The sequence below is a fragment of the Blastocystis hominis genome (genome assembly GCF_000151665.1).
Source record: "Blastocystis hominis, Singapore isolate B (sub-type 7) whole genome shotgun sequence assembly, scaffold_8".
NCBI classification, from domain to species: Eukaryota; class Bigyra; order Opalinata; family Blastocystidae; genus Blastocystis; species Blastocystis hominis.
The window spans coordinates 90,324-117,413 of NW_013171867.1; the positions used below are offsets into that span (position 1 = coordinate 90,324).

Here is a 27,090-nt window from a genome sequence, read left to right on the forward strand (position 1 = left end):
TTTGGAGGAATGTCAATGGGTGGTGACATGTTCGGAGGCATGGACAACAAGCCTGAACCTGCTAAACCTGCCAATGACTTTGGAGGCATGTCAATGGGTGGCGATATGTTTGGAGGCATGGATAGTAAACCCGCTAATGACTTCGGAGGCATGTCAATGGGCGGCGATATGTTTGGAGGCATGGATAGTAAACCCGCTAATGACTTCGGAGGCATGTCAATGGGTGGTGATATGTTTGGAGGAATGGATAGTAAGCCTACCAATGACTTCGGAGGCATGTCAATGGGCGGCGATATGTTTGGAGGAATGTTCTAGTCGGTGTTTCTTAACAAACAAGTGGACCAATAGATTTATTTGCGATTTTTCCTTCCCCTTCTGTAACGATTCAAGGACTTATCCACAACTACTTTGTGCGCAGGCTCGGGATTCTCGCTTCTTTTCTTTGCATCATACTTGTCCATTTCTGCTTGAGACACATGTTCTCCCTGTGCTCCCACTCCAGTAATGCTCACTGTGTTCTTCTTACGTCTTCGGTTGATCGTACGATCTTCCTTTGCAAGCCAGCGTTCAGGATCCAAAGTCGATGGATCACGGTATCTTCCAGTCTCCTTTAACTTCTGCACAAACTTGGCGGTCTTTCGCAGACGTTTCTTCTTATTCAATCGATTCTTCTTCTCGGCATTCTACTATTTCATTCTAGCAAAATAAGGGGTACAATTTTCCGAACGTTTCCGATGTCCATTGCTGGCTCCGTGTTCTCTGTCTCCATAGCATTTTCTTGAATGGACGGAGTGGGTGTGTGTTTCAGATAGTCGCGCCTGCAAAGCATTTCTTCCAACTTATCCATGTCCACATTCTCTAGGATGCCAACTTCAGGCAATTGCACAGATAGACGGATCGCTTCTTCGGGAGCAGAATGAGAAGCAGCCAGCACAAGACGAGAAATAATCTCAATTCGACTTTGAGCGTCCAAAGTGGGATGCTCCAAAAGAGAACGCAGTTGGGTCGCTGCCAAGTCGTACTGGTGGGTGTCAAAGAAGTATTTAGCAGTGGCTTGGAGAGAATCGACTTGCTGTTCTTCCGATACTGAGATTGCTGAGCTTACCATCGACTGAATCAGACTACTATCAACAAAATGCCCAATGCCTACGTATCCACTTCTTTCTGGTCCTGAACATGGCGGCAGACAGCATAGAACAGCGACTGCAACCCCGAAGTCCGTAGCAACTCAGCAGGGCATGCGGCAATGGCAGAAAGTGCTTCCGTATAGCGACCTACAATATAGCACAAAGCTGGCGAGCAAACGTTGATTCAGCAAGGCCTGGATGAGTAACAAGCACAGATCCGAGGATGGTTTCTGCTGTATCGCCGCTTGAAGCTGTTTAATAGCTTCGTCTTCCTTGCTGTGAGAAAGAAGATCGCAGCTCTTCAGAACAGTCACACTTGCGGGGGACGAACTCTGCATTTCTTCCAGCACTCCCTCGAACTCCTTCCGCTATGACTCACTGCTTTCCAGCTCTGTTACCCGATTCAATAGGAGCAAAAGGACAGCAATGTTAAACTGGATAGCTGATCGCTGCTGCAGCGTGAGCTTCTTTATCACATCGGCAGGGAAAGACTTCAGCCTAAGTATATTACTCGCTCGCGATTCGCCATACCGCTTTAAACTATCTGCAGCTTCTTTTGAACCTCTGCATGCTGCGAGATTGCAAGTCGCAATCGAAGCAATGATCTTGCTAATACCGTGATGACTCAGCACCGCGAGGATTTCCTTCTCCGCCTCTTCGTTTTTACCACGGGCAATCTTGATAAAAGCGAGTTGAATGCGAATAGGGTCTAATTCAGGCTCATCGCTCGAATCTTCCTCCACGTCCACTTCTAATTCGCCTCCTTCACGCAGCTGTTTGCGACCCAAATGAAGAGCCTGCGTCAGCGTATTCTCAGCCTCGTCCAATCGGCCAAGATAAAGGAGGAGGGTACCGTAATTGTAGAGAACCTCATAGCTGTTGCTTGCCTAGACATTATGATTCGAGAGAAACAAGACCTTCGATTTCTCCAAAATCATCGCTCCTTCGTCAAGATGGCCACTTAAGAGAGCCGCTGCAGATACGTTTGTTAAGTACTCGTAACCCTCCTACCAATAATACACTCACCTTCAAAAGTCACAATGCCAGTCATCTCTTGATAGAGTTTCAAACTCTCCTCATAGTTCTCAAGACGATAAAAAATCTGGGCCTTCAGGAGTTTGGAGTTAACATCCTCTTTTCCTCGCTTGTTCAACTGTTCAAGAGCCGCTTCGAACTATATTTACATTTCAAAATCACCACAATACCTTCTGCTCCAAATACAAGCAATAGGCATGCTCAAGTTTGAAATCATGAGCCGAATTATTGATTACTTCAATAGCTTGATTATACTATTTGCTAATCGAAAGAAGGAACTAGCATACCTTCCCCATATTAATATAGCACACAATTTTGCATTTCTGTGCGTCAACATCATCAGGGAGAACATTAAGGACTATGCAATAATAATAGATGGAACACAAAATACTTGAGCGGCAGGAGTCAAGAATTGATTTAGAATCATCATTACCTATAGCAGCCACTAGTTTCTTGAACAATGGGACTGTATCGATTTTCTACATATGATCGCTAATCACAGTGAAGAGAAAACACTATCGCTCATTTAAATCAATTTCTGATAGAGGGATAACGAGAAAATTGGAATGCTTTATTCTCCAAAAATAGTCACTATTATGATTACTCTTCCAGAGAAAACCAAAAAACGAAACAATTGTGTACATTGGTCGAATCTAAAATCTAGAGTACTTAATTTTGGGTAACTAGAAACGTATAGCAAGTGTGTATTGACAACATGTGGGGGAAGCTGATTGCTGACAAGAGGATACTCAAATAAGTGGCAGTACTCTTCGATTTAAGTATTTTGAAAGTATGACATCATGTAGATATATCGAATTAACGCGAAACAAGTCAAATCAAACGAAATCAAATCAAATCAAAATAAAGGGGAAAAGCCAGTTTCCACTAAATAACACAAATACACTCCTCCTATCTTTTTGAGACAGATTCTTTGTTAGTGAAATTATGGATACAAGTTATGGTATGTGTCTCTCTATAGTTTGATTATCAAGGTGAGGATGCCACGTTGACTACTGGCACCTGTCGAAATATGGAATATGATATTTCTGAATTGTATAACTTGAATGAGTCGAATCAAGGTTCCAAATTGTTAATCTGTATGATTGGTCTGAGCGGCTGCGGAAAAACGTGTGTTACTTGGAAAGCACCTGAAAATTAGTTTTGTGGCACATCGGATCCACAAATTCCTGACCTGGAAGGGTTACAATGCTAAAGTAATTTCCTGCGCTGAAGTTCGTTCAAAACATTTCCCTGAGTATGCTTCTCCATTCCCCGAGTTTTTTAATGAAGAATGCTCCAAGGTTTGAAAACGGTCTTTATTTAACTGATAGTATGTTGATTTACGTGCTAAGTGTGTTGACCTATCTTTGCAAGAAGCAGTGGAATATCTAGAAGGTGAAGGCCAGATCGCGATCTTTGATGGTTCAAATCTTACAAAGTCCCGTCGTGAGCATATAATGAACGTTGTGAAGGAACATGTTTTCACAGAGTCGTTTGATAATGGATAGCCCATCATAAGTTCTCCAATCTGGATTGAAATGCGTCTACCAAACAATGAAATGGTGATGAAGCGCTTCGATAAGAATAAACTACAAAGCATGGAGTACCTCGGCTATGATATGCAAAAAGCTAAAGCGGAGCACTTTAAGCGAATCACATATCAGCGGAAAAGGTAGACTTAACTTTCCGTTCGAATTTAGTTACGATCCACTAGAAAACGATCCTTACGTCTATTGTATCGTGGAGTTTGGCGAAGGGGACAACAAACGCTATTTGGTGAACAATATTCGAGGATATCTTCCCACCACAATCATTTCTTTTGTGATGAATCTTCACCCAGAGGCGCGTCCGATTTACTTTTCACGTCATGGCCAGTCCATGTACAACGTAGAGGATCGAATTGGCGGCGATTCTTCTCTAACCGATTATGGACTGCAATATGCGGAGAAGCTGGGGGAGCGTGTGGCTACGATCGACGAGCTTCCTCCTGACAAGCTGGTTGTGTGGACGAGCTGTCTGAAACGAACGCAGGAAACGGCGCAGTTTATTCAATGCAAGTATCGTGTTCGCTGGCAGGCGTTGAACGAAATCGGCGGGGGTGTTTGCGAAGACATCACATACGCCGAGATGAACGAGCGATACCCCGAATTAGCGGGGCTTCGGCGTAAAAACAAGCTGACTTTCCGGTATCCGCAGTAGGTTGATTGGGTCGCGGAACGAGAAATAGAGGGGAGAGCTACATCGATATTATCGAAAGATTGCAGCCTGTTATCTTCGAATTGGAGAGAAACACGAATCCAATCATCGTCGTGTCCCATCAAGCGGTCTTGCGATGTCTTCTTGCCTATTTTATGGATATTCCTCGGAATAAGATCCCTTATATATCCTTCGAATTGCTGAGCGTTGGCTCTTAACACTTCACTATAACATCCCTTTCCATACTCTTATTCGTCTTATACCTCGAGATTGTTCCTATGATGAAGAACGAATGCCCCTTCATCCGCTGAATGTGTATGATACTATTCCAGAGCAGATGAAGGAAATGGAGGAGCAACGCCGTTCACAGAAAAAGAAACTAGCTAGTAGTTAGCTTGTAGTTGACTGGTAGTTGGCTAGTGTAGTAGAACATAACTATTTGCTTGTTTCTATCAAACATGACAAATTGATGAAATAAGAAGGGACAACTCCTTATACTGCTTCTCAACAGCCAATTCCTTGATTCTCTAAGCCATGATCATCACTCCAGATCCCTTTACTCTCAACTGAAGTTCAAACTGTGTAGACTTTTCTCTCAGCTTTGAGCATTCTTCCATCACTTCATTTAGCTGTTGTTCAAGAATATGCTTGTTTTGAAGAACTACAAAGAATATTAAAATGCCGATTCGAATAGCCTACGTTGACTCTTTACCATGCTTAGCTCGCTGTTCTCATTCTCGAGGGCTTTTAACCTGTTATCTAGCGAACGAGCTATATGGCCACGATCGTTTAGAACATCCACACATCGAGTCGATTCATTCTATCAATAAGAATCTATCGCAAACCAAAAATGATACTTGACCGCTTTCATAGGATTTCAAACGACGCAACAAGTTTTCATTTTCTTTGAGCAGCATAATATATTCTTCATTCTGACTTAACGAGCTTGGCTCTGGCTGTTTCTTTTCCTAAAAACTATATAATTTCTATTCTTCCTACATGACGCAGAAGAAATACTTCGCGATTCAATTGCTTATTTTTAGTAGACAAGACTTCTCGTTCCTTTTGTGCTGTTGCTGCTGCATTGGTGGCCTCTTCCACCTTTTGTTGGAGACTGCGCAGCTGAGTTTTTCCGTATTCAATCTTCTGGTGAATGAATGAGTGCAATTCTTACCAATGAATTTTGTTTAGAAAGAGTTTGCTGCTTGCTATCCAACTCTTGTTGAAGATGCTCCAGTTGTGAAGAAAGAGTTGAGATGCGTTCATCCATTTGAAGCTTGAACTCCGCTTGCTTCTTTTCCCAATTTGTTTTTTCCGTATAAAACTCTTCCTCCTTTTCCTTTAGTAGTCGTTCCTTTTCGAGAGCATCCTTTTCCCGCTCTTCTTTCAAGTGATTTATCGACTCACGTAAACGAGCACTCTCAGCTTGGAGTACCTGAGTCAGACTACACATAATACAAAAGATCGAGTTAGACTTTTTCTCATTTTCCAATTTTGTTTCGTACTCCAAGCGAGCTTGACGCTCCTTATCGAAGTCCTCTTGAATATGTTGATATTCACTGTAATTCAAACACATAATATGAAATAAAAAACGTCTCAAGCTGTCTGATCCTTTCTTTAAGACCATCATTTTGCTGAACGATCTCCAGTTTTTCTCGGACTAGGTCTCGATAACTCTATATTATATGACCAATTCTCTGAAGGATATCATACCTTTTCCAACGCCTCCATCTGTTGGCTCAAGACCGCGACTTCCGTTTTGGTTTGTTGATTTTGCTTGTCATGCTCCAAGGCATGTACACGTTCCTCCAGTTTATCTCGCTCTTCCTGAATCCTTCTCAGTTTACTTTGTCTATAGAATGAGCACGTACATTCAAATCGAAAACAGTTCGGGGTTCTTTTCTAAAAGAGGAATTAGACTGCTGTCCTCTTGATACGTGCGCTTCAAGGAAGATTCGTTCATTTCGATCATGCTCTCTTTCAAAACCTGGCGTAACCGAGATGCTTCTGCTTCGCTTCCTATCTTAGCAGCACGGAGAGTCTCATTCTCATTCACAATCTGCGAATATTTGGCTGCGAGTGTTTCGTTTGCCCTCTTTTCAGTATCAAGCTGACCCTGCAGATTCTGCATGTCGATTTGCATTTGAACAAAGTCTAATTCTGTTTTTCTTAAGCGTGCAAGTTCATTTTTTAGTTGATCAACATCTTTGCACTGTTCTTGTAGTTCTTTGGCTTTGGCTTTATACTTTTCTAATTGCATCGAAGTCTTTATTCCTTGCTCTTGTTGATGGCTCAGCGCTTCATTCTCTTGACGAAGCATTTGTAATTGAACTTGCTGCTTTTCGTAATCCTCTCGTATTGAGTCAGAGGATGCTAGCGACTGTTTCATCTTTGCGATCTCTTTCTGCATTTCTTGGATTTGTTGGATTAATTCATCGTTGCGAGAACCTTCCTCTAATAAACGATTTTCATAATCATGCGTTTTCTGTTCCTACTATTAATCATGATTGGTTTTATTTCTTACGAGTTGCTGTTGGGATAATTCATAGTCCTTCTTCAATAGTGCTAATTGTTCCTTTATTTGGGTATTCTCATCTTCCAGAGATTGGAGTTCCTTGATCATAGCATTGTCAGGTTTATCCGTTCCACCTGAAAATTCCTCGTATATTTTCATTAATACTGACTGGTATGATTCAGAAAGTTGGAGAATAGGAGAAATGTATCTATGTGACAGACCTAGAGTACTACTACGTTTGCGGATCACGAGTTGCCGCAAAAATATAAAGAACCTCACAGTACTACATTAGAACGCCATAGAATCCATACTTCTAGCAATTCATCTCTGTCAACTTGCTCGTTTTGCTTTTTCTTTTCAACGAATACTTCGATCTATCATTCATATTTCATCTTTCTATGTACTCCCGTCTTTTCTTGGAGCTTAATACATAACTTGTTAAACAACTCTCTGGTCAAGGTTTCTTCTTTATAAATGGGAGTCTCACCAAATCTGTACATGAGTAGCATTAAGTAGATTAACATATTACACGAAAAAACGATCAGAGCGTCTCCTGACTGGAAATCAGTAATAGAATGAATTTCTGGATGAAAATAGTTGATCTCAATTTAAGAAAAGGACTCGTCAATACCCATGCGAGAAGAGCACTCTCTTTCAAATTCTGATCCATTTGCTACCGCGTTCTTATCAGAATTTCGTGCTTGAAAAACTCTTTTCAATACAGCGTAGGGTTTCTCAGCTCAAAATAATTATATATATAAAACGCTTTTCTTTTTTCTTCCTACTCTAAAAAGTGTATTCCAACAAACAAGATATAAAATAGAATCTTTTCCATCAAAGACTCTTCCGATGAACTCAATAATAAGCGAGCACAGTGTGCTCGTGCTGGCTGCAGCAGCAGCAAGTGCGTTAAAGGAACCATCCAACTGGTTTGTATCGAAAGGATATTCACTTCCTGATGAGAAGGTTCCACATAATCCGTATCATCCGGCATGACGCTCTATTTCTCACTCCAGCTTTTCTCTCTAACAATATTCGTAATCAGAGACACGGCAAAGACCTTGATTCCTAAGTGGCGTGCCGCCAAGACTTCATTGACCGTGCTCATCCCCGCAGCATCGCATCCAATCAGTCGGAAAAAGTGGCACTCCGCTGGGGTTTCATAGCAGGGACCCGACTGGCAGACATAAACTCCCTCCTGAAGGATCTTTTGCTGCCCTTGCGACTCCACCGTAGCGCGGAAAATCCTGCGGAGCTCGTCATCGTAGGCGTTGCAAAGCGAAGGGAAGCGAGTTCCCATCGACTCGTTATTGCGACCCACCTAACTCACACAGCACAGCCAACGATTACCAAAGGGTTGTTGCCAGATAGACCAAGGAAACTGATGTGATCCTTGATCATCATTAAGTCGCCAACATGGAAGCTACTGTTGATTCCACCAGCAGCATTTGAGAGAATCACCATTTCGATTCCCAAAGCCTTCATAAGCGCCATTGGGATGGCTGTCTGGGCAGGTGTGTATCCCTGATAAAAGTGATATCTCTTTCCCATGCAAACGCACGGAACTCCAGAGATAATTCCATAATAAACAGGGAATCTGTCATCTCCATCTCCGACTATGGTAAAAGCGATAAAAGAAAAGTACGATTCGAGCGATCATCCATAAGAACTTCCTTACAAAGATCCCTAAGGGAAACGTAACAAAATAGACTTACGTCAACTCAACCCGGTCTTGTAAAGTATTGCAGAGTGGACCAAGACCAGAACCACAGACGATACCTACTTTGGGAGGCTTTCCAACCACTTCCAAGCACTTTGCAGCAAGCGCCTTGCATTTTTCGAATGAATTCTACACCTTGATCAAAGATGAACTTCACTACAAAATATTCGTTTCCTTCTTCCATTATATCCAATAAATGCTCTCTACACCAATGAAAGATGGATCAACAGAGAATACGTTTCGCAATAAAGAAATATCTAGTATATCATTGAAACAGAGGTCGCTGTTATTGTTTTTTATTCTATTTCCTTGTATTACTTATAATCTCTTGTTACTAGTTCAGTGTTGTTCTGCTCTAAGAACCAACTAAGCATTGTGTAACATATCCTCTATTTATGAATCACGGAGTGTCCTAAACAGTCAGCTAACACTAGAAAGGCATGCAATACCCTAATATCGGAGTCGTTCCTGATGTGGCGATTCCCTACGTTACTCAAGCCCAACAAACTGAGCAAGATGGTAAAGGCGATAACCCAGATTTGAAGCAAGAAACGAAGCCCATAGACACATCTACCCAACAAGGCGGGCCTTCTCAAAGTGCAGTTGATCACAATGTTTCTGCGTATATCAGGAGTGTTCTCGTGATACATAGTCCCGAAACAATTGCAGTTCTTCAAATGAAAAGAACGCTTCTCGGAATGTTGATAGATCTTATTCGGAGGAATCACCAGATGAAATTAAAAGATATTGTGTATGAATTCCAACGAGTTTCAAGCCTAGAGAATACATTAACAAGAATAAGGAGAATTTGATTCGATTAGATGGTAGAAAGTATGTCGGATCGACGGACCGAATCGTATCGGGAGCACTGTATTCATGGAGTGAGGTCATCCCAAATAGCTATTCTTCCAATGCGTTTGTTCAAATAGGTCACAGTATTTGGTCTCTCAATAACAAAATCGCTAGCGAAGTCGAAACGGACATTTACGAGCGCTTTCTTTCTCGCGAGCGGCATCGAAAGCGAAAGCGACGCGCGACGCGCGGCCTGCGTAGGTTTCGAGGTGGATCGTCAACGAAGGAGAGCCGTTCAATCCAATGAGTCTAACCTGCTCGCCGGAACAAATGGAACTCTGTCTAACCCGCGTTCTTCGCGACATTCGGCAGGAATCCGGAGTGACGAAGCCGCTGGATTCTGGGTTGGTGCAGTCACATCCCTTGGGAGAGACGCCGGAAAATGGAGAAGAGGAGAAGGACGATCCATTTTCGTTTTTGCAGCAAGATCTCTTTGAGAACGCTTCCCTCCAAGATTGCGAAAATGAGATGAAAGAAAAGCTGGGAGACGAGGGATTTTGCTTTGTCATCCAGGTATCTGGCCCGAATTTCCTGTCATTCGCTTAGTTTTTCAACTTCTTCCGTGAGTATCTGACGCATCCCACCGAAATGGCTGCGCGAACGCTCTCCAAAATTGACTCGGTTCTTCAAGAAATTCAAAACGACTCGCAGAAACCTGCGCCATCGATGGCTTCTTCCGGAATGTCAATTATGCCGCAGCCGATGAGCGTAGACATCGGCGAGTCCGGCGTTTTCGACATTTCGAAAGCGCGTCGTGCGTCTATCCAGGATACGGATGGCCTGTTTAATGAGAGAGAACTCAATTTGAATCTGAGTATTGGACTTCCCAACGAACTGTCGAACTACAATCAAATGTCCAATATGCCGACTATCCATTGGAGCTCGCAGATGAATAAAGAGACTTCTGCACAGTAGGATTCGATTGGATAGTTTTATGCAGATCAATTCCCATCCCTTCGAACTCGCAGTCCAATCAGTACTTCTCGCTATCGATGTTTCCTTCGATGGCGGCTAATATGCCTAGTAATATGATTAGTCAGTTGAGTCATGGGATGTACGAAGTGGGGGCGACCAATAATGATCTTGTGGAAAAAAATATCGATTCTTCAAGCCGTCCCAATGAAGAGGAGCATGCATCTTTGTATGTTTGTTGTATTAAGAATACAGTGATTGATCGTGCTGTCATACACATATCTGGAGTTGCTATTGCGGATGAAAAGCGTGTGTGCATTGGGAGAAAGTCACTGCAACTCGATTTGCAATCGTAGGGAATGTATATATCTCAAACAAGCAAGTCCCTTTTATACCTTTTTAGCAACCACATTATCATAAAATGCAATATCCTCTAAAACTTCCTTTAGTAGTTTGGGATTTCGTCCATTTTCCTTTAGAATCTCTGCCAATCTCACCAAATCATCGCGAAGGGAAAGTGGAATAAGAAGGGACTTTTGAAGGGCAGACGAATCGACTTGCGACGCGTTTTGCTGGGAGAGAGAGTTTTGATTAAGCAGGTTCTATATGGTCAAATAAAATACGAAGAATACGATCATCTTTTCTTGCTTTTCTTGCTTTTCTTGCTTCTCTCTTTCTTGCTTCTCCTTCTCTTGCTCCATTTTCACTTCCTGATGCGCTCGCTCTTGTAATTTACGATAAATCGCTTCCAACGCATCTTTCCCACTCGGATAAGTCACCTACATTCAACCAAACGCAGCAGTCTAACATCTCCCACTTTGATTTCGGCGGGTTTCTTCGGATCAATGACTCGGGCAGAAGACGAGGCCGAAGCACTGCAAGTATTCGAAGAGAACACTTGCTCAAGATGAAGTTCGTGCTTGCAATCATCCAAAGGAGTTGGTTGCACTGCGCACTGATACTGACTGATTTTCTGGCGTCGTAATACAACCAAAACACATGTGCATAAGACGAAAATGCTGAATGCATAAAGGATTCTCGTGTACAATGGAAGCGGCAAGAGCAGAGCTGCGAGGACCACAGCAAAAACTCCCAAGATACTACTCCAAGAAACGGAAAGATCCGGAACGTCATTCGAATATTTCTTATATAACGCCAATTCATCCGAAGACAATAAACCTTGAATCAGACAAAGCTTAAGCAATTGCAAAGAAGAGGTTCGCAACTAGACGATTTAAACCACACTATAATGCAACATTCGGACAGAGTGAAGTGGTAGGTTGTTCCAAAATCGCAAACATATAGCTTTTTAAATTTGTCACAGAATCGCGTTCACAACGATCAAACATTGCCATCTCATTTCGTAAGAGAAGGATGAGAATGTTGTTCAATAATTCATATCCATAGCATGAAGAGAAATTTCTAGTAGAGAATAATTCGATAGCATATGCAGCCGACTCGAAAATATCACAATTGTCATTCTAGGTTTAAATCCCTCGTTATATTCTTACCACTTTATTCTCTTTGATGTTATCACTGAATTGCTTCAATTTAGAGAGAACCTCTTTCTCTTCTGTACAATTGAGGAGGAGAATGTTCAGACGAGACTACAAAGCAATAAGAAAGGATCCAATTAACATAGTAGGGCGCTTACCATAATAAATATTAAAATATCTGAATAAATAACCCGCTTGGCACTACACTAAGATTCGTTTTTCAAAGAAACAAAGCAGGATAAAGTACAAACCCAAAACTGACTTAGGAATGTTGTGGCAGTCTAAAAAAATCGACTGCGTGCAGCATTTGTTTGCTTTTGTTTGCCCTTTTCTCTCTTTGTAGACTCATAAGAAGAACAGTCTATATTTACTCCACAATAATAGCGCCTTTCCTTTATGGGGTTCAATTTCCGTTTATATCTAGGCGATATGAGTGATATATCATTAAAGTGCGAGGCCCAGTTATCTCTTTGAATCTCTTCAGAAAAATCAGATTCCTATCCATTTAAAACAAAAACACAATATTTACAGTAAATGAAACCGCACTTGCCACTACCACCCCTCCACTACAAATATTTGTGAGAAGAATCGCACAGAGGAAGAGAAAACCTAATTCATTAAAACACACAACAGAGACAACGAATCAACCTCATCAGCGATGTATCTCAGAAACTAAAAACACACTAGTCTAATTAAATATATATAAATCAGGTGATGTTTGACCATTCCATATCGCAAAAGTGGTTCCTTGATCCTTGATTACCAAGACGTTAACTACACAAGCTTAAACTTGCAACAGAAAACTTGAACAGTTTATCTGGTCGAAGTGATTGTAGCTACACCCCAGATCCAACCGTCACCTATTTTTTAAATCGCAGTAGATGGTAAAGAGAAGATATTTTTCAGGCAAAGATATCTAGTATTAGTAATATATAGACGATGACAGTGATGAAGACGCTCTTTCCCCCTCTTCTCAGCAATATATATCAAAAAGAAGCAAGACTAACAATCTAAGCAATGAAAATGCACATAGGAGCGAAAGTTCTTCATTTTTTCAGGGAAAATGCTCCGTCTGTGAAAGTAGTACTCCTCCGCTATATTCTTGCCTAAAATGCCAGCAATTGTTCCACAGTTATTGCGGCAATTTTCGGGTGGAGAGTGAAAAAACTGGAATCTGTGGAGATTGTCTTTTTTCTGTACATTTGTTGTTTCGGTACTATGCAGATCATATTAGAGTGTCCATGCTGTCACCAGCGCGGATTTAAGGGTACTCATGGGTTACGTACACACATTGGTGGCTACTGCAAGAAGCAGCACGCCAAAGATTGGAGACAACATTTCAAAGAGTTCTTTGCTCAGCTCCAGCAAGAATTGGAGAACATTTCAAAGCGTGATATAAGTGCTTTGTCCATCATTCGTTCGCATCGACAAATGGCGAACGCCGTGGCCAAGTTTGTAAGCCATTCTTCTCTTTTCTCTTCTGACTAGTATGGTTGCACCGATGATTGCTCTTCGAAGGATGCTGCTTCGAGTAATGACTATGAAAGCCACATGACCTTGCTGGACTACGTATTTTGTTTTCTTTCTTCGTGTTTGTAGATCAACCAGACCCAGCATACGAAAAACTCGGGAGATCGCAAGTCTGCTCGACACGTCTCCAGCACAGAGAAGTGGGTTCGATTGTTCTTTCTCATGCAGTTCTCTCTCCAATGCACGCGGCGCCTCGTCGACCTCCGCCTCCGCACAGCGCGGAAGCGGCGAGCCATCGGGTAGGCCGAAAGAGGAGGCGGGAAGCAATTATTCGCTGCGAAGACTGTCCAGCCAGTCGTCGCAGAACGGCGACGCGGCTACGAGTGGCGACGCAGCCTCCAAATTGACGCCTGCGCTGGACCGAGGGAATCTGCTGAACACGATTCTTTTGGATTGTCCGTTTTGCAAGAAGGCGGGATGCCAGGGACTGCCAGGAATCCGCACCCATCTGTGCAATTACTGCCAGAGCATCAATAAGAATTGCTGGAAGGAAGAGCGCATCGTGGGCGAGGAGGGAGCGAGTGACGAATAGAAATGTCTTCGATTCAATATCCAGAAGTACGAGAAGCTGAACAGCGTGCCTGGAGCAAATATCGAATACAACAACGCCGCGATCAGTCTTCTGAAAAAGAAGATTTTGGAGGCCGATCGCGCCAAAGATCGCGCCAAGAATCCTGCGTCCAAAACGAGCGGAGACGAAGGCAATAGTGCCGTCTCGAGCAGCAAGGCAGAGTACGAATCACCCATTTTGACTTTGACCACCTTGTAGATCCGCACTCATTGACACAGGCCTGATGAATTCCATCACCTATGACAAGGTGTATTGCCAGCATTGCCACGACGAAAATACTTACTGCCCTTTTTGTGGTTGCCATGTACTGCTGCTGGGAACGCTCCTTTGACAATAGACCTGCCATTACAAACACATCGCTCCGTTGTTACTCATTTGCGATAATTGTGAACGCGAACATCATCTGTATTGCATCGACCCGCCTCTGGAAACCATTTCAGATGATTCTTGGTACTGTCCGGAATGTCAGAAGAAGCTCTATAAAGAGTATATCAACAAGGACAGGAACTTCACGTTCTCTCTGCAATCTGTAAACTCGGAGACCCGAGAGGCGATCCAAACACTTCTGTCCTCTGTTCTGAGTACCACCACCAAACCCTGTGACCTTTCTTCTGTGCTGTCCTCCCTGTCAGTCCCAGAACTCCTTCAAATTCAATCTTGTATAAATATTAATGGAGTCAAGTCACTAATTATTAGATTTTTCCACTTGTATCAATCGTCTGTTTTATAGACTTCCTCATTTATTTGTTTGTTCGAATAATTCAGTATAATTAATGCAATTATTAATTTCACAACAATTAATACCTTTCCATTAATGAAAGTAATATTATTCAAATAGTAATCAATTCTTTTGAAATTAATTGGGAATAATTAATATCAGTGTAATATTCTTGATGCAATAATCGATTATAATTATTTAAAAACAATTTATGCATGTTTTGTAAAATACAATCATTTCCGTATACTATTTTCAACAAACAATCCACAAGTTGCTCATTTCTTCACTTTCAGCACAACATCAAGTTTAGTCCGCATATCCGTCGGGGTGCTTGTGCTGCCAGTTCCAAGCATCACGGCATGCATCCTCCAGGGTGTACTTCGCCTTCCAGTGCAACAACTTCTCCGCCTTATCTGTAACGGCGTAGGCATCTGGACGATCTCCAGCACGTCGTGGGCAGAGAACCTTCTTCAATTCGAATCCACAGGCCTTCTCCATCGCACGAATCACCTCGAACACCGAAGAACCCTTGCCCGTTCCCAGGTTAAACACGTCGTAGCCCTTGTAGCCGTTGCCCTGCATGTATTCCAGAGCCTTCACATGGCCTTCCGCGATGTCCATCACATGGATGTAGTCACGCAGACAGGTGCCGTCGGGAGTGTCGTAATCGGTACCAAACACGTTAATGTGGTCCTTCTTACCGATCGCCACCTGCTGCAGGTAAGGAACCAGGTTGGAGAGCAATCCCGAGGGATCTTCGCCCATATCTCCGGAAGGATGTGCACCGATGGGGTTGAAGTAGCGCAGAATCGTGATACACCACTCCGGATCCTGCTTGTACACATCGCTGAAGATTCGCTCCATCATGAACTTGGTCTCTCCGTACGGATGCTCAATACCCTGAAATCGAATGCACCAGGCAAGCTTACATGTCCAGTAGGCGTATTCTCGTCGAAGGGACAGGGAGCGTCTCCATAAACTGTGCAGGAAGAGGAGAAAACTGGGATGATGAAAATCCAAAGAAAAACCTACTCAAACGCTTCACGTTGTGCTTGCGCATCGCCTTCAACAGATTGATCGAGCCAGTGAGGTTGTTCTCGTAGTATTCCAGAGGCTTGCTCTGAGACTCACCGACATGCTTGTAAGCAGCAAAGTGGATCACCGCTTCAAAAGGTCCGAATTTGGTAAACACCTCATCCAGAGCAGCAGCATCCAGAAGTGAACACTACACATGACAATCTCCCACAAAACATACATTTGCAAACAGCAATTGTCCCTCTGCGGGTTTCGCTACCTTCTTGATAGCTTCAAAGCACCCCATTCTACCTCTCAGCCAAAATGGGCGAATACATACCTGGAATTCGATAGGTTATCCAAAATAGTCACCTTATAGCCGCTCTCGATGAGTGATACAGCAGTGTGAGAACCAATGAAACCATTGCCTCCTGCGAGTCAGCAAAATCCAATGTCGATACCAGTAAGTAAAATGTTTCCCTTCATATTCATACACTTTCGATCAAAGAAACAAAAAATGACTCCCCAAAGTCATTCGCGGTTATGCAAATGTTAGCTGATTTATCAAAAACGCAAATGATCAACAAAATGATGGAATGTTAGTATAATCTATTCTATTGTGAAAGACAAAACAGGTCTTCCATAGCTCAGTTGGTTAGAGCGTGCGGCTGTTAACCGCAAGGTCGACGGTTCAAGCCCGTCTGGGAGAGTTTCTTTTGCTCTAATAAGTTTTTTTAATTCAAAACTCTTTCGTGGAGAGGACGATGCATCTCAACACTCCCCGTCCTGTAATTTAAGGTTTAGAAAGAAGAACTTTCGATTTGAATGTAGCAACATCGGAATGAATAATCAAAGAATAGAAGGAGTTGATACAAAAATACAGTATATTTTTTTTCGGATTTTATTCCATATTCTGCCGTGATGATATCATGATTGGGTGGCAGTAACGCCTTTTCACTTTTATCACCAAATATAGTGGTTTTACAAGTAACGCCACTTTTCTTTCGCTTTTCTTCCACTAATCTGTCTGTTTATTGAAAGTGGAACTTGTAAATTCAAATTCCAAAAAAGCAGAGGAAGGGAAAGCGACATTGGAATTACCGGTTTTCCCGAGCATAAGTTTTGCGGAGTTGGTTAAACATGCCATCTCTTGTCAATGTGAATTTGGTAAGTGCCCTGTTCCTGGCTGCATCGTCACGCAGAAGGTTGCCTGTTTTCTCTCTCCAATTGCAGCGAAAAGAAGAAAACGAACCGAAACGCACATCGAGAACAAGAAACGGGCTCGAACTATGATGGATATACGAAAGAATGGTTCACATTCCACGAAGAGAGACGATTTTATTCATGTTGCTCCATCAAAAGGTGATTTCACTTTGATGCCAGTAGAATACTATCTGCCTCGTAGTGCAAGCTACAGTCCGTTATTGGATACGATGACTCGGAACCAGCTCATAGTTTACATCAAGTATCTGAAGTCTCGGTCGTTACAGATATATTACGGCCCGTTGATTCAGCTGTTGATGCAGCACAAAGACAACCATGGTATTTTTAACTCGCCTGTTGACCCAGATGCTGAGAACTTACCGACCTACTATTCCGTTATTTCGAAACCTATGGATTTGGGAACAATTCGAGATCGCTTAGCCAGCGGCGAGTATCAGACTCAACGTGATATCTTGAACGATATTTCCCTGGTGTTTAAGAACGCGCAGAAGTTTAATCCCCCAACCCACTTCGTATACTTGTGTGCTTCTTCCCTAAGCAAGGTTTTCGAAAGCGAGGTAGAAAAGATCCGAACTCGCATTGAGCAGAATCGTGTGAATCAAGCCAACCATTTCTGCTCTTCTTGCCGAGGAACGCCCTGTCGAATCTGCGGCGAGAAGTGTTTGAAGTACAGTCCTCCCGTGTTTGTTTGCGATGGCGATTGCCATGAACGAATCTTGCGAAACACGACCTACTACATCATCCGTGGACAGAAAGGACGGTACTGTCAGAAGTGCTATGCAAAGAAGATCGTGGGAATGGACAAAGCGGACCGCAAGAATCTATTCGTGAAGAAGAAGAACGACGAAGTGTTTCCGGAATCCTGGGTGCAATGTTCACGCTGCCACGAGTGGCTCCACTGTATCTGCGGCTTGGTTCATCCTCGCCAAGTCACCAACAACTACGTCTGTCCGATCTGTCTCTCGGAAGACCCGCGAAGAGAACCGAAGCCCGTCCAGGGAGCGGCTGCGATCCCGACCTGCCCGCTGAGCGAGTACTTAACAGAACAGGTGTATCAGCGTGTGGATCAAGTGGTGCAGAAGTTGCCGAAGCGCCTTCGCCCTACGGGGGCGGCGCTATCGCAACTCAAGCAGAATCTGATCGTGCGGGTCGTGAGCAACATCACGACCTCCGTGACGGTGAAGAAGGCCATCGCGCCCCTGTTTACTCCCGACTACTCCGACGAGCTCTCGCTGCCCTACCGGAGTAAGTGCATCGCGTTCTTCCAGCACCGCAACGGCGTGGATATTCTGCTGTTCGTGCTGTATGTCCACGAATTCGGCGAGAATACAACGCCTGCCAATCGTCGCTGCGTGTACATTTCCTATCTGGACAGCGTCCACTTCCTCTCTCCCCGCTATCTCCGCACTCCCCTGTACCATACGCTTCTCAACGGCTATCTGGCCTATGCGAAATCGAACGGGTATTGCCGCGCACACATCTGGGCATGCCCTCCTTCGCGCGGTGATGACTACATTTTCCCTCATCACCCCCGCGATCAGCGAACGCCCAACGCGGACCATTTGATTGGATGGTATCGCCAGTTGTTGGCGGAAGCCGTCGAGGCCGGGATCGTGAGCCACGCCTCGTGCCAATTGGACGAGCTTCTCCATATCAACGCGGTGCGGAGCAATAATCCGGATATCAACCAGCGGCAGATTCGATGCTTTTCGATTCGAGGGGTCGCCGAAACAGAACTCCCAGAGTCTGTTTTAGAGCGCATCCAGACGTCTCCTCTCCCCTCCTCTCCCTGCTCTTCAGACTATGAAACAGAGAATGAAAACGAAAACGAAAACGAATCCGATTTGTCTTCAGACATGTCGTCGCTCAGCACGGCCACAGCATCCATCCCTTCTGCGGACTTTACACCCCATCCCACTGCTTCCTTGCTGCCGACCGGGTCGCTGAGCGAGCTGGAGCGCGTTCTCCTCTTGACCGTTCCTTATTTCGAGGGGGATTATCTTCCGTACGTGGGAGAGGATCTTTTGAAAGAGATCTACCAGGATAGTTTGAAGCCCAAAGTCTCTCGCAGCGTTCGCATTCATCGCCTCCTGACATCTAGACCTCTCTCTCCCACGTGTCCTCCGTCTCCTCCTCCACCAAGAACAGAGCCGAGCTTCGCGACCGAATTCTACAAGACAACATTCTACAGTTGCCTTCCGAGTTCCTTCGCAAGTATGCCAAATCCATGCTGGAGAATCCTGCTCGCTTCATGATCGTCTATCTCCGTCCCACATGTTCCTTCTGCGGTCAAATCATCGTGGGCACCGGCCTTCGCTGCGATGACTGCTTCGTGAACAGCACGCCCTTCTTCCTCTGCCAGCTCTGCGCGCAGAAGGTTCGATCGATTGACTCACTCAATTCATCGTAGCGGATCTATCACGCCCATCCCTGCTCCACCGTTCAATTCCCATCCCTACCGCCCGTCGTCGAGCGAGATCCCACCATTTCCTACCCGTTTTTAGACAAACGACACGAGTTTCTGCGACTCTGCCAGGGCAACTTCCTTCAGTTCGATACGCTGCGGCACAGCGTGCTGTCGACTTCGATGGTCATGGAGTTCATCTTTCACAAGGTCCCAGACCCCTTTCTTGATCTGTGCGATTCCTGTGAGAAGATCCTCTATGATGAGTACTATTTGTGCAGATACAAAGACGATTATCGATTGTGCAAGGACTGCCTGGAGAGAGATGGAGGCATTCATTCCAAACATCACACAAACCATCCTAAAACTTGTTAACATTACACCATTTGCTAAATTCTCTCATGTCTTTTAATTTGAAAATCGGGTCTTTTGTTTGTTTTCAAAGTTTTATGAAGGAGTCTGTGGAGTTGCCTCACTTTGTGGAGGATCGAGCGATCGACTCCGAACCTGTTTATATTGCAAAGTATTCGCACAATGGACAGCTTTTGGCTGTAGTTCACACAGACTATTCTCTCTCTATTTGGGATGCAAACGATATTCTAGTCAATACCTATGAACAAGCTTTTTTCACACAAAAGACGCATAGCGACCCCAACTCGGTTCACCTCGTTTTTCTTGATTGGTCTGCCAGCGATCGCTATCTCTATTTTATCGGAGACTGCGTTGGGTTTCTCATCGATATTTATGGAAGCAAGAAGGATGCGCGGAGTTTTACGTCGATTTTGATTCGTTTTAATTTATACATAGATTTGATCAACCCTTAAATTCCTTTTCTGCTCATCCGGAGGAAGATATGTTGTGCCTTGTGACTTGTCTTGACAAACTAATCGAAGTCGATATCCAGAAAGACACAACACGAACACTGCTCAACTACCGAGACAGATTTCGCTCTGACACAACCCGAAGAACTTCCCTTCCTTCGTATGCACAATATACTGGGTTTGACAATCTAATCTTGCTCTGTGTGCAGGGTTATCTCTGCTTGGTAAACCAAAGCGGGGAGATCATAAACGAGTGTCTACTCAAGTTTTCGCCCCTCTTTCAGCAGCGAGTTTGCATCAACCGCGAAGACCGCACCTGCATTGTAGCGCGCCGTTCCGAGCTTTTGACCATTTCATTGCCCTCGATGGAGATTATCTCGTCCTACCGCGATTCCGTAAACGATTCTCCCTGGAAGTGTGTGGAGAGTCTTCCCTCCCAGAAGCTCGTAATGGCGATGCCAGAGAACTACGTGCTCGATGGTCCTGTGTTTTACATCATGCCTCCTGAGAACGGAGTGGACGTGGTGATCTACCGAGAGCCCAAGCAGCGCATGGCGTGGGGTCTGCTTCATCCCTCGGGAAACAGCATTCTCTTCTGCACGGACCAGCGCGAATTGCTGCTGTATCGCAACGAGGATCGCACGATTCATTGGAACGTAGATGAGCGGCAAGCAGCCTCCTTTCTAGGGTCCCATGTATCCTTATCATTTCACGTACCTCAAGAAAAACGAGCAGGGACCGTCCACGATGGAGCCTTCTTTCGAAGCGGACTATTTCCCGATCAGTGATCGCGGCATTGAGTTCATGCAGTGTGAGGTCCTGGGTCCAGTCCGGAAATCGGAAGGAACCGAGGATTCGAATGGAGTGCTGGGATCGAAGAGGACAAAGAGGGATGATCGTATCGACAAGGCAAGCGAACTTCATCCAATCGACTTGTTCTGTGACTGTCCAGAGAAACCGCAAGTTTTCTATATGCACCTCGTAGCGGAGGATCCAGAGCGCGCGGTGCTGCATCATGAGAACATGCTCCCTGATCCCCTTGATGATATTTACAATCGTGTGTAAAGTGGTTTGTTGAAATACCTGTTAAAAAGGCAGTATACAAGCACGCATAGCCTAATTGGATAAGGCGCTTGCCTACGGAGCAAGAGATTGTGGGTTCAAGTCCCACTGTGTGCTTTCTTTTTTGCTTTTATTCCTTTCCAACGACGATTCTTCGAATCCCACTTTTATATTCCACCCTTCCTCCTATTCCGGTTTCGGCCTCGTTTCGCCCAGTAGATCGCTGTATAGAATTGATCACCTTCTTTTTCAAACAATTCGTTCTTATCTTTTCTTTTTCCCCGCTTGAGTGTTTGCCATTTCAACTTTTCCTTTCCTGTTGAAGTAGCCTCCGTTTTCCTGTCTTAAGCCAATGAAACCAGATAAGGCGTTTCGAAGTAATCAGCAAGTGCTTAGAAGATCGATAAACAAGAGGAATGCTATAACGAAGCATTCGAGTTTGAAATCAGAAAAATCGACTCCAGCACCAAAGAACGATCGATTCAAAAGAAGACTCGATATCAATCAAGCGATTATTGAGGCGTTGGATGACTATACAGCGGAACATGTCGATGAGTATTCAAGGTATCAAAAAGAGCTTCTTCTTTCGCCTCCAATTTACGAGAAGAAGTCATCCAACACAGAGAAGCTGTCTTCCCAAAAGAAAACGAAAAGGACTCACAGTTTTGATATTCAGACTCACAAATCTCCTGTTCTGAGTGCAAAAAAGGCACCACCAGTTCATGACGAGCTTCCGCCGCTGGAACCTTTGAGTTTGCGTGTAAAAGTTAAAAGTGTAGGACCAACAGGTAACAGTCGGTAATCTGTGTGTGAGGAATAGAGGAAGATTTTGTGAATCAAGCAAAAACGCTCTACCGCAATCTATTCAAGGGCGGCTCGACGCTTCCTACGAAGTCCCTATTCTCTGCAGAGCAGGAAAAAGAGCTCAAGCAACTCTTGCTCAAGATTGTTCGTTCGAACGGGTCTCTTCCCGGTACCAACGAGGAACCTGTGCTGTTCTACTTCTCAAACAGCGCGATTTCTCGCTTGCTGGACGCGCTCCGTTACGAAAACCCCTACGGTCTGAGCATTCGAAGCTCTGTTCTCGAAGCTCTGGCTCGCTACGATATGAGTTTCCATCGCTTGATCAGTCATGGCTTGCACGAATATCTGCTCCAATACGTGATGGACGAGCGTGGTCTGCGAGACAACGACGGTTGGCCAGAGAGCGAGGTGTGAACTATAGACGATTTCGCGACGATTCATCAGCAGATCGGCGGGATCCATCGCTATGTGATGTTGCTGCGCGTGCTGACAGACGTAGACGTGCGCAATGGCGTGAACGATAGCTCTTTCGTCAGGACATAGCGCGCTGCGCGCCTTCCACCCCGCAGGAGTTCCAGCAATGCTTGAGCCAAGTGCAAACGCTTTTGAAGAGCGTGGAGTGTCTGCTTCGAACGCGATCGGGCGTGTCCAAATACGCGGAGCTTCTCTCGTCGGTGACGATTTCTCTGTTTTCGCTGGCTCCCTCGCAAATCCCCTCGTTTTACTCGTTTGTTTTGCAGCATTGGCCAATGTACAACTCGGAGAAAGTAGCGGTGAAGGCGGTGGGGAACGCGTAGATCGTGTCGTTCATCGACCTGCTCGAAAACCTGATGGCCTCTTCGCCTCCGCTGAATCTGACGCCCTTTTTGCGCGACATCGCTCGCAAAGTGTTCAAGAAAGTGTGTCGCGAGCTGCTCGGAAGCCACCTGGTGGTCAGCAAGCGCGCTGCGTATTTCCTGCAGAATTATTATCTCCGAAGCAACTATATCGCGATGGACGACGCCATTCTAACGACTGTGAAGAAGACGCTGAACGAGGGAAGTAGGCTTCGGAAGGGCGATCGAAGTGTAGTGGATCACTGGAACGAAGTCGTCGCGATGGCCTGCGATAAAGCATTCGATATGATTTTAGATGCCCTCTAGTCATTTACTCCCATGTACAATTGGCTTGTTTCTTCACAAACACTCTATAAAAGACAAAAAACGCTTCTTGCTTGCTCACTTTCGATGTCGCTTTGGCATTTTGATCGGATCGATGATCGTTCCCATGCGCGTCTTCACTTCCGGCTTCGTCAAACTCAAGAACGAGCTCTTGCTGTTCCACTCTCTTCCCAGCGGCTTCCGCATCGCGCGTTCGTACTGTTCGCGCGACGTAAACGGGAACGGCACGCCCTCCACGCGCATCGCGCGCTCCCTTGCCTCCGCCTTTTGATTGATAATCACATGTTCCAAGTGCGAATCGCTTCGTTCCGGCATCTCCACTTCCGGCTTCGGTTCGCGGCGTCTTCGCTTCGGCTTCGGCGCATCCTATCCATCAACCCGGACCTCTGTTTCCACGATTCCAGCCCAGCTGCCCCAGCCCTCCATCTCCCAATCGTTCTGGATGTGATGTTTCTCCTTGTACTCCTCCCTCTCTCGCTCGATCACCTCCGCCTTCGTCTCCGCGAACTCTTGCTCCGCTCCTGCATCCGCGAACGCCTGCGCCATGAGCGCTTCTTGGTCCAATTCGTCCTCGAACCCCAGGATTCCCTTCACCGGTCCCTTTCGTTTCGGTTCCGACGATTTCTCGATGATTACCACCTTCGGACCCTTGTCATCCTCCGGTTTCTCCGGTTTCCCTGGTTTCCCTGGTTTCCCTGATTCGGTGGACGGCGTTTTCTGCATGGATCCATCCTGGTTCATCCGCGCCGTTCGCTTCGCAGAGGCTCGTTCCTATCTCTGAGGTTTCCCCAGTTTCCCCACTTCCAGTCTGGCGACAGCGGCCTGCACATCCACGCCGTCCTCCTCCTTCTCCTTCTCCTTCGTCCCTCGCTCTCCATGACTCACGTTATCACGCGCTGCCGCCAGCCACGGATTCTCCCCCGCGGGTTCGTCCAGCAGCGCGTCATCCGCCTCCGATTCCCCGCGGGATCCCGCTTCGGCTTCGCTGAGATCGTCCAGCAAATGGCTTCGCGAGTCCTTCGGCTCTGCCGCGTTGTCTTGGACCGAACTGGGAATTGCCGAGTCGTCCTCGAAGAGGCTGGGAATTGCCGGAGCCTCGAAGAGCGGCTTGACGGTGATCGGGTCCTTCACCTCCAGGCTTTTCCCTTCGCGCTTCGCTCTCCGCACCACGCCGCCGCTCAGCGCTTCGCGGATCGCCGCCGCCTTCTCCGATTCCTCCTCCTCCTTCTCTGGTTTCCCCAGTTTCTCCGATTTCTCCTCTTCTGGGTCGGATTCCCGCGATTCGTGCTCGAATTCCTGGTCGAACTCCTTCTCTTCCTGCAGCGCCTGGATGAGTTTCTGCGCTTCTTGGCGGGCTTCTTCGCGTTGCCGCTGCAGCGCGCGCTTCATGAAGTCCATCCTGCGTCCCACGCCCCCTCGCTGCCCTACTGGAACACGCCGCGCTGCGTCGTCGCCGCGTCCCCGTCGATTTCCGCGAGAACCGACTGCGCCTCCCGCAGCAACGCGTCGTTCCCCGCGGTTTCCGCGTCGTCGCTCGAGGAGTCCGCGTCGTTCTCGCCTTCGATGCGTCGGCGAAGACGCTCGCCCTCGCGCAGCTGCTCGTTGATCGCTTCCTACGCTGGGATCTGCAGGGAACGCCTACGCGAGTCGCGGCGTTCGCCATGCCGCCGTGCTGCAGCGCGCGTTTCACCCACTATACATCACGCAGAAAACCGCGGAACCCACCTTGGAGGTGTTCTTGTGCTTCAGCGACATGCGCTCTTGCACACGCTTGAGAGCGTCCTTCTCGAGGAGCTCGCGGTAGAGCTCGGGGTCGGTTTGTTTCAGCATCTAGGCGATGAATGATGATTGGACGGAGAACAACCTCACGCTCCTCGGCTTTGCGCTTCTCCTCGGCTTTCTTGTGGATCTTTCGGTACTTCTTGCTCTTGATCTTGTTGATTCGCTTGTTTTTCTGCTCTTGGTAGAACAAGATCGACTTCATCTGGGCGAGCTCGCGATTCCGCGCTCGGACCTCTTCGACACTGAGTTTGTTCAACTCCAAGTCTTGGCTCTCCTTGTCACGCACTCCTTTCTCCTTCATTTCACTCTTCTCCAAAATCTGATTCTAACTCCAAACCTATATGCACGTACCACATCGATCTCCTTTTCTAGTTCGGTTGTTGGCTCAAACTTCGAGGCTAACGAGTTGGAGGATGTCTTGAAGCTGTTTGGAGCTGCGTCTTCAAAGCGGAGAAAGTCTTCATTTCGGTTTTTCAAAACGATCCCTCCCCACAGAGATACTTGGCCTTTGCTTTCTTCGTATGCAACCTAGAAAAGAATCGCATTAAGAATCAAAAGGTACATTTCTTTCCAACTTTTCTCGCTGATGGCGAGGCAATGCTGCCGACACTTTTGTCTATGCAATCATTCCACTGTAACAAGCATAATACTTTTGATTTTGAAATCTGAGTCACTTTCTGTCGCAAACTACTAAACTCGGCAGAATCACCAAGTTGGCCGACGAGTGCCTCCATACTAAGTCCTTGCTCTTTCGGAGTTCCGCTCATAGTGCAAACTTAAACGAATGGGACAGAATTGTTGACTTGGTCAATCGCAGACAAAAATCCCCCGAAAAATGGAATTGCAAAAGTATGGAAACAAACAATCCAAAACTCTTCTCCCAGCTTCATATTCTTCTCGATCGTTCCCCACTCGCGATAGAACGCCTCGGCGATCTTCACTCCCGTCTCGATATCCTTCGTTCCGCACATCTCTCGAATACTGTGCATCGCGAGCTGCGGAATGCCGCAATCCGCCGTGAGAACTCCGAGCTGCGTGCTGATGCGCGGTCCGACGGTCGATCCCTCCCTCATATCCTGCTTCTTGACGGAGGACTGGAGATCGAGGCGGTTCTTCTTGCAGAGATAACGCATGACGGCAGCGGAGGGAGCGGACGTCGCCATGTTCTGCGAGGCAGCGAAGGACATCACGACGCCCTTGTTGAGGATGCAGCGATGGTTGCTCTCGGTCTTGTCGCTGTACTCCGGATTGAAGGCGTGCGAGACGTCCTAGCCATCAAAGAAAAGAACAAAAAAGCGACGTAGGACAGCAAGAACGACTTGCGAATGGCCTGGCTGACGTTCGATTCGCCCGACAATTGACTGATGATCGTGCGAAGACTCGTGCTCTCCGCGCCGGCAAGCGAAGCAGAGCCGATTTCCTCGTGGTCGAAGAGGGCGAGCACGCGAACCATGTGGTCGTCGGCGACTGGCTGCTCGAGAGACTGCAGGAATCCGTGCAGACCGCAGTAGGTCATCGAGAGATTGTCGATCTTGCCGCTGAAGATGAATTCGTCGTGGATTCCGCCGATGGTTGCGGGCTAGAAGGGATGATGCGAGACAAGAGAGAAGGTACGGTTGGATCGTAGAGATAGCAGTCCATGTCAAGAACAGATTCGGCAGAGACGCCGGCCTCCTTGCAGATCAAGTCGACGAGCTCTTTGGGGTGGCGATTGTAAATGTCCACTTCGCTCTCCTTCTCGTCCAGGGAACCAAGACCAAAGATGGGGAGAAGTTGCGTTTCCTTGTTGAACTCCACTCTGTCACCCTTTCGCTCCTTTTCATCGGAGAGATGAATGGCAAGCGATGGAATAAAGCACAAAGCTTTATGGAGATCGAATATCTTGGTTTCAATGCGGCCTACTTGGTAATTGTAGTGCATCTTTCGAAGAATCAGCGTGAGAGATATTTTATTCTCCTGCTGATAATAATAATATCTCATCAAATTTAAAAATTGATTTAGAATGTGCTATTTCTGATTCATTCATATTGTTTGCAATTCAGTTATAGGTTCCTACTTAAGTCAATTCGGTGACGATTTTTCATGAATAAATATCACCAATATACATTTTAACCTAAGATTCTAGCAATAGGACATAGTATTGGCAA

General features: G+C 45.8%; 11 protein-coding genes; 4 read left to right on the plus strand and 7 right to left on the minus strand.

Moving 5' to 3' along the window:
* Positions 1–691: 691 nt before the first annotated feature.
* On the minus strand, positions 692–2,065 carry GSBLH_T00004702001 (uncharacterized protein; the record flags this gene model as incomplete). Its single annotated transcript, XM_013043653.1, has 6 exons — positions 692–1,121; positions 1,151–1,274; positions 1,306–1,495; positions 1,526–1,625; positions 1,659–2,014; positions 2,045–2,065. The coding sequence occupies 6 exons, from the start codon at positions 2,063–2,065 to the stop codon at positions 692–694; spliced, it is 1,221 nt and encodes a 406-aa protein (XP_012899107.1).
* A 1,127-nt stretch (positions 2,066–3,192) lies between these two features.
* On the plus strand, positions 3,193–4,798 carry GSBLH_T00004703001 (uncharacterized protein; the record flags this gene model as incomplete). XM_013043654.1 has 6 exons in its annotated part: positions 3,193–3,241; positions 3,276–3,463; positions 3,494–3,640; positions 3,671–3,834; positions 3,863–4,357; positions 4,390–4,798. 6 exons carry the CDS (start codon positions 3,193–3,195, stop codon positions 4,574–4,576), a joined length of 1,230 nt encoding a protein of 409 aa, XP_012899108.1. The 3' UTR covers positions 4,577–4,798.
* An 87-nt stretch (positions 4,799–4,885) lies between these two features.
* Positions 4,886–7,543, minus strand: GSBLH_T00006870001 (uncharacterized protein; the record flags this gene model as incomplete). Its single annotated transcript, XM_013043655.1, has 14 exons — positions 4,886–5,019; positions 5,058–5,178; positions 5,216–5,326; positions 5,358–5,501; positions 5,533–5,803; positions 5,864–6,018; positions 6,072–6,185; positions 6,230–6,260; positions 6,296–6,849; positions 6,883–7,081; positions 7,110–7,156; positions 7,185–7,247; positions 7,278–7,430; positions 7,505–7,543. The coding sequence occupies 14 exons, from the start codon at positions 7,541–7,543 to the stop codon at positions 4,886–4,888; spliced, it is 2,136 nt and encodes a 711-aa protein (XP_012899109.1).
* A 330-nt stretch (positions 7,544–7,873) lies between these two features.
* On the minus strand, positions 7,874–8,424 carry GSBLH_T00004704001 (uncharacterized protein; the record flags this gene model as incomplete). Its single annotated transcript, XM_013043656.1, has 2 exons — positions 7,874–8,194; positions 8,224–8,424. The coding sequence occupies 2 exons, from the start codon at positions 8,422–8,424 to the stop codon at positions 7,874–7,876; spliced, it is 522 nt and encodes a 173-aa protein (XP_012899110.1).
* Positions 8,425–10,746: 2,322 nt separating this feature from the next.
* On the minus strand, positions 10,747–11,058 carry GSBLH_T00004705001 (uncharacterized protein; the record flags this gene model as incomplete). Its single annotated transcript, XM_013043657.1, has 2 exons — positions 10,747–10,959; positions 10,990–11,058. The coding sequence occupies 2 exons, from the start codon at positions 11,056–11,058 to the stop codon at positions 10,747–10,749; spliced, it is 282 nt and encodes a 93-aa protein (XP_012899111.1).
* A 2,013-nt stretch (positions 11,059–13,071) lies between these two features.
* On the plus strand, positions 13,072–14,684 carry GSBLH_T00006871001 (uncharacterized protein; the record flags this gene model as incomplete). Its single annotated transcript, XM_013043658.1, has 7 exons — positions 13,072–13,308; positions 13,342–13,422; positions 13,453–13,523; positions 13,552–13,885; positions 13,916–14,115; positions 14,153–14,258; positions 14,292–14,684. 7 exons carry the CDS (start codon positions 13,072–13,074, stop codon positions 14,682–14,684), a joined length of 1,422 nt encoding a protein of 473 aa, XP_012899112.1.
* A 294-nt stretch (positions 14,685–14,978) lies between these two features.
* GSBLH_T00004706001 (uncharacterized protein) lies at positions 14,979–15,993 on the minus strand (the record flags this gene model as incomplete). Its single annotated transcript, XM_013043659.1, has 4 exons — positions 14,979–15,572; positions 15,602–15,672; positions 15,705–15,897; positions 15,928–15,993. The coding sequence occupies 4 exons, from the start codon at positions 15,991–15,993 to the stop codon at positions 14,979–14,981; spliced, it is 924 nt and encodes a 307-aa protein (XP_012899113.1).
* A 1,126-nt stretch (positions 15,994–17,119) lies between these two features.
* On the plus strand, positions 17,120–19,165 carry GSBLH_T00004707001 (uncharacterized protein; the record flags this gene model as incomplete). The annotated part of the gene is made up of 1 exon (XM_013043660.1): positions 17,120–19,165. One exon carries the CDS (start codon positions 17,120–17,122, stop codon positions 19,163–19,165), a length of 2,046 nt encoding a protein of 681 aa, XP_012899114.1.
* Positions 19,166–19,771: 606 nt separating this feature from the next.
* On the plus strand, positions 19,772–22,525 carry GSBLH_T00004708001 (uncharacterized protein; the record flags this gene model as incomplete). XM_013043661.1 has 4 exons in its annotated part: positions 19,772–19,837; positions 19,870–20,089; positions 20,122–21,957; positions 21,986–22,525. The coding sequence occupies exons 3-4, from the start codon at positions 21,550–21,552 to the stop codon at positions 22,523–22,525; spliced, it is 948 nt and encodes a 315-aa protein (XP_012899115.1). The 5' UTR covers positions 19,772–19,837; positions 19,870–20,089; positions 20,122–21,549.
* Positions 22,526–23,218: 693 nt separating this feature from the next.
* GSBLH_T00004709001 (uncharacterized protein) lies at positions 23,219–25,244 on the minus strand (the record flags this gene model as incomplete). The annotated part of the gene is made up of 5 exons (XM_013043662.1): positions 23,219–23,527; positions 23,558–23,932; positions 23,963–24,774; positions 24,804–24,854; positions 24,887–25,244. 5 exons carry the CDS (start codon positions 25,242–25,244, stop codon positions 23,219–23,221), a joined length of 1,905 nt encoding a protein of 634 aa, XP_012899116.1.
* Positions 25,245–25,719: 475 nt separating this feature from the next.
* Positions 25,720–26,923, minus strand: GSBLH_T00004710001 (uncharacterized protein; the record flags this gene model as incomplete). The annotated part of the gene is made up of 3 exons (XM_013043663.1): positions 25,720–26,211; positions 26,244–26,522; positions 26,558–26,923. 3 exons carry the CDS (start codon positions 26,921–26,923, stop codon positions 25,720–25,722), a joined length of 1,137 nt encoding a protein of 378 aa, XP_012899117.1.
* Between the last annotated feature and the right edge of the window lie 167 nt (positions 26,924–27,090).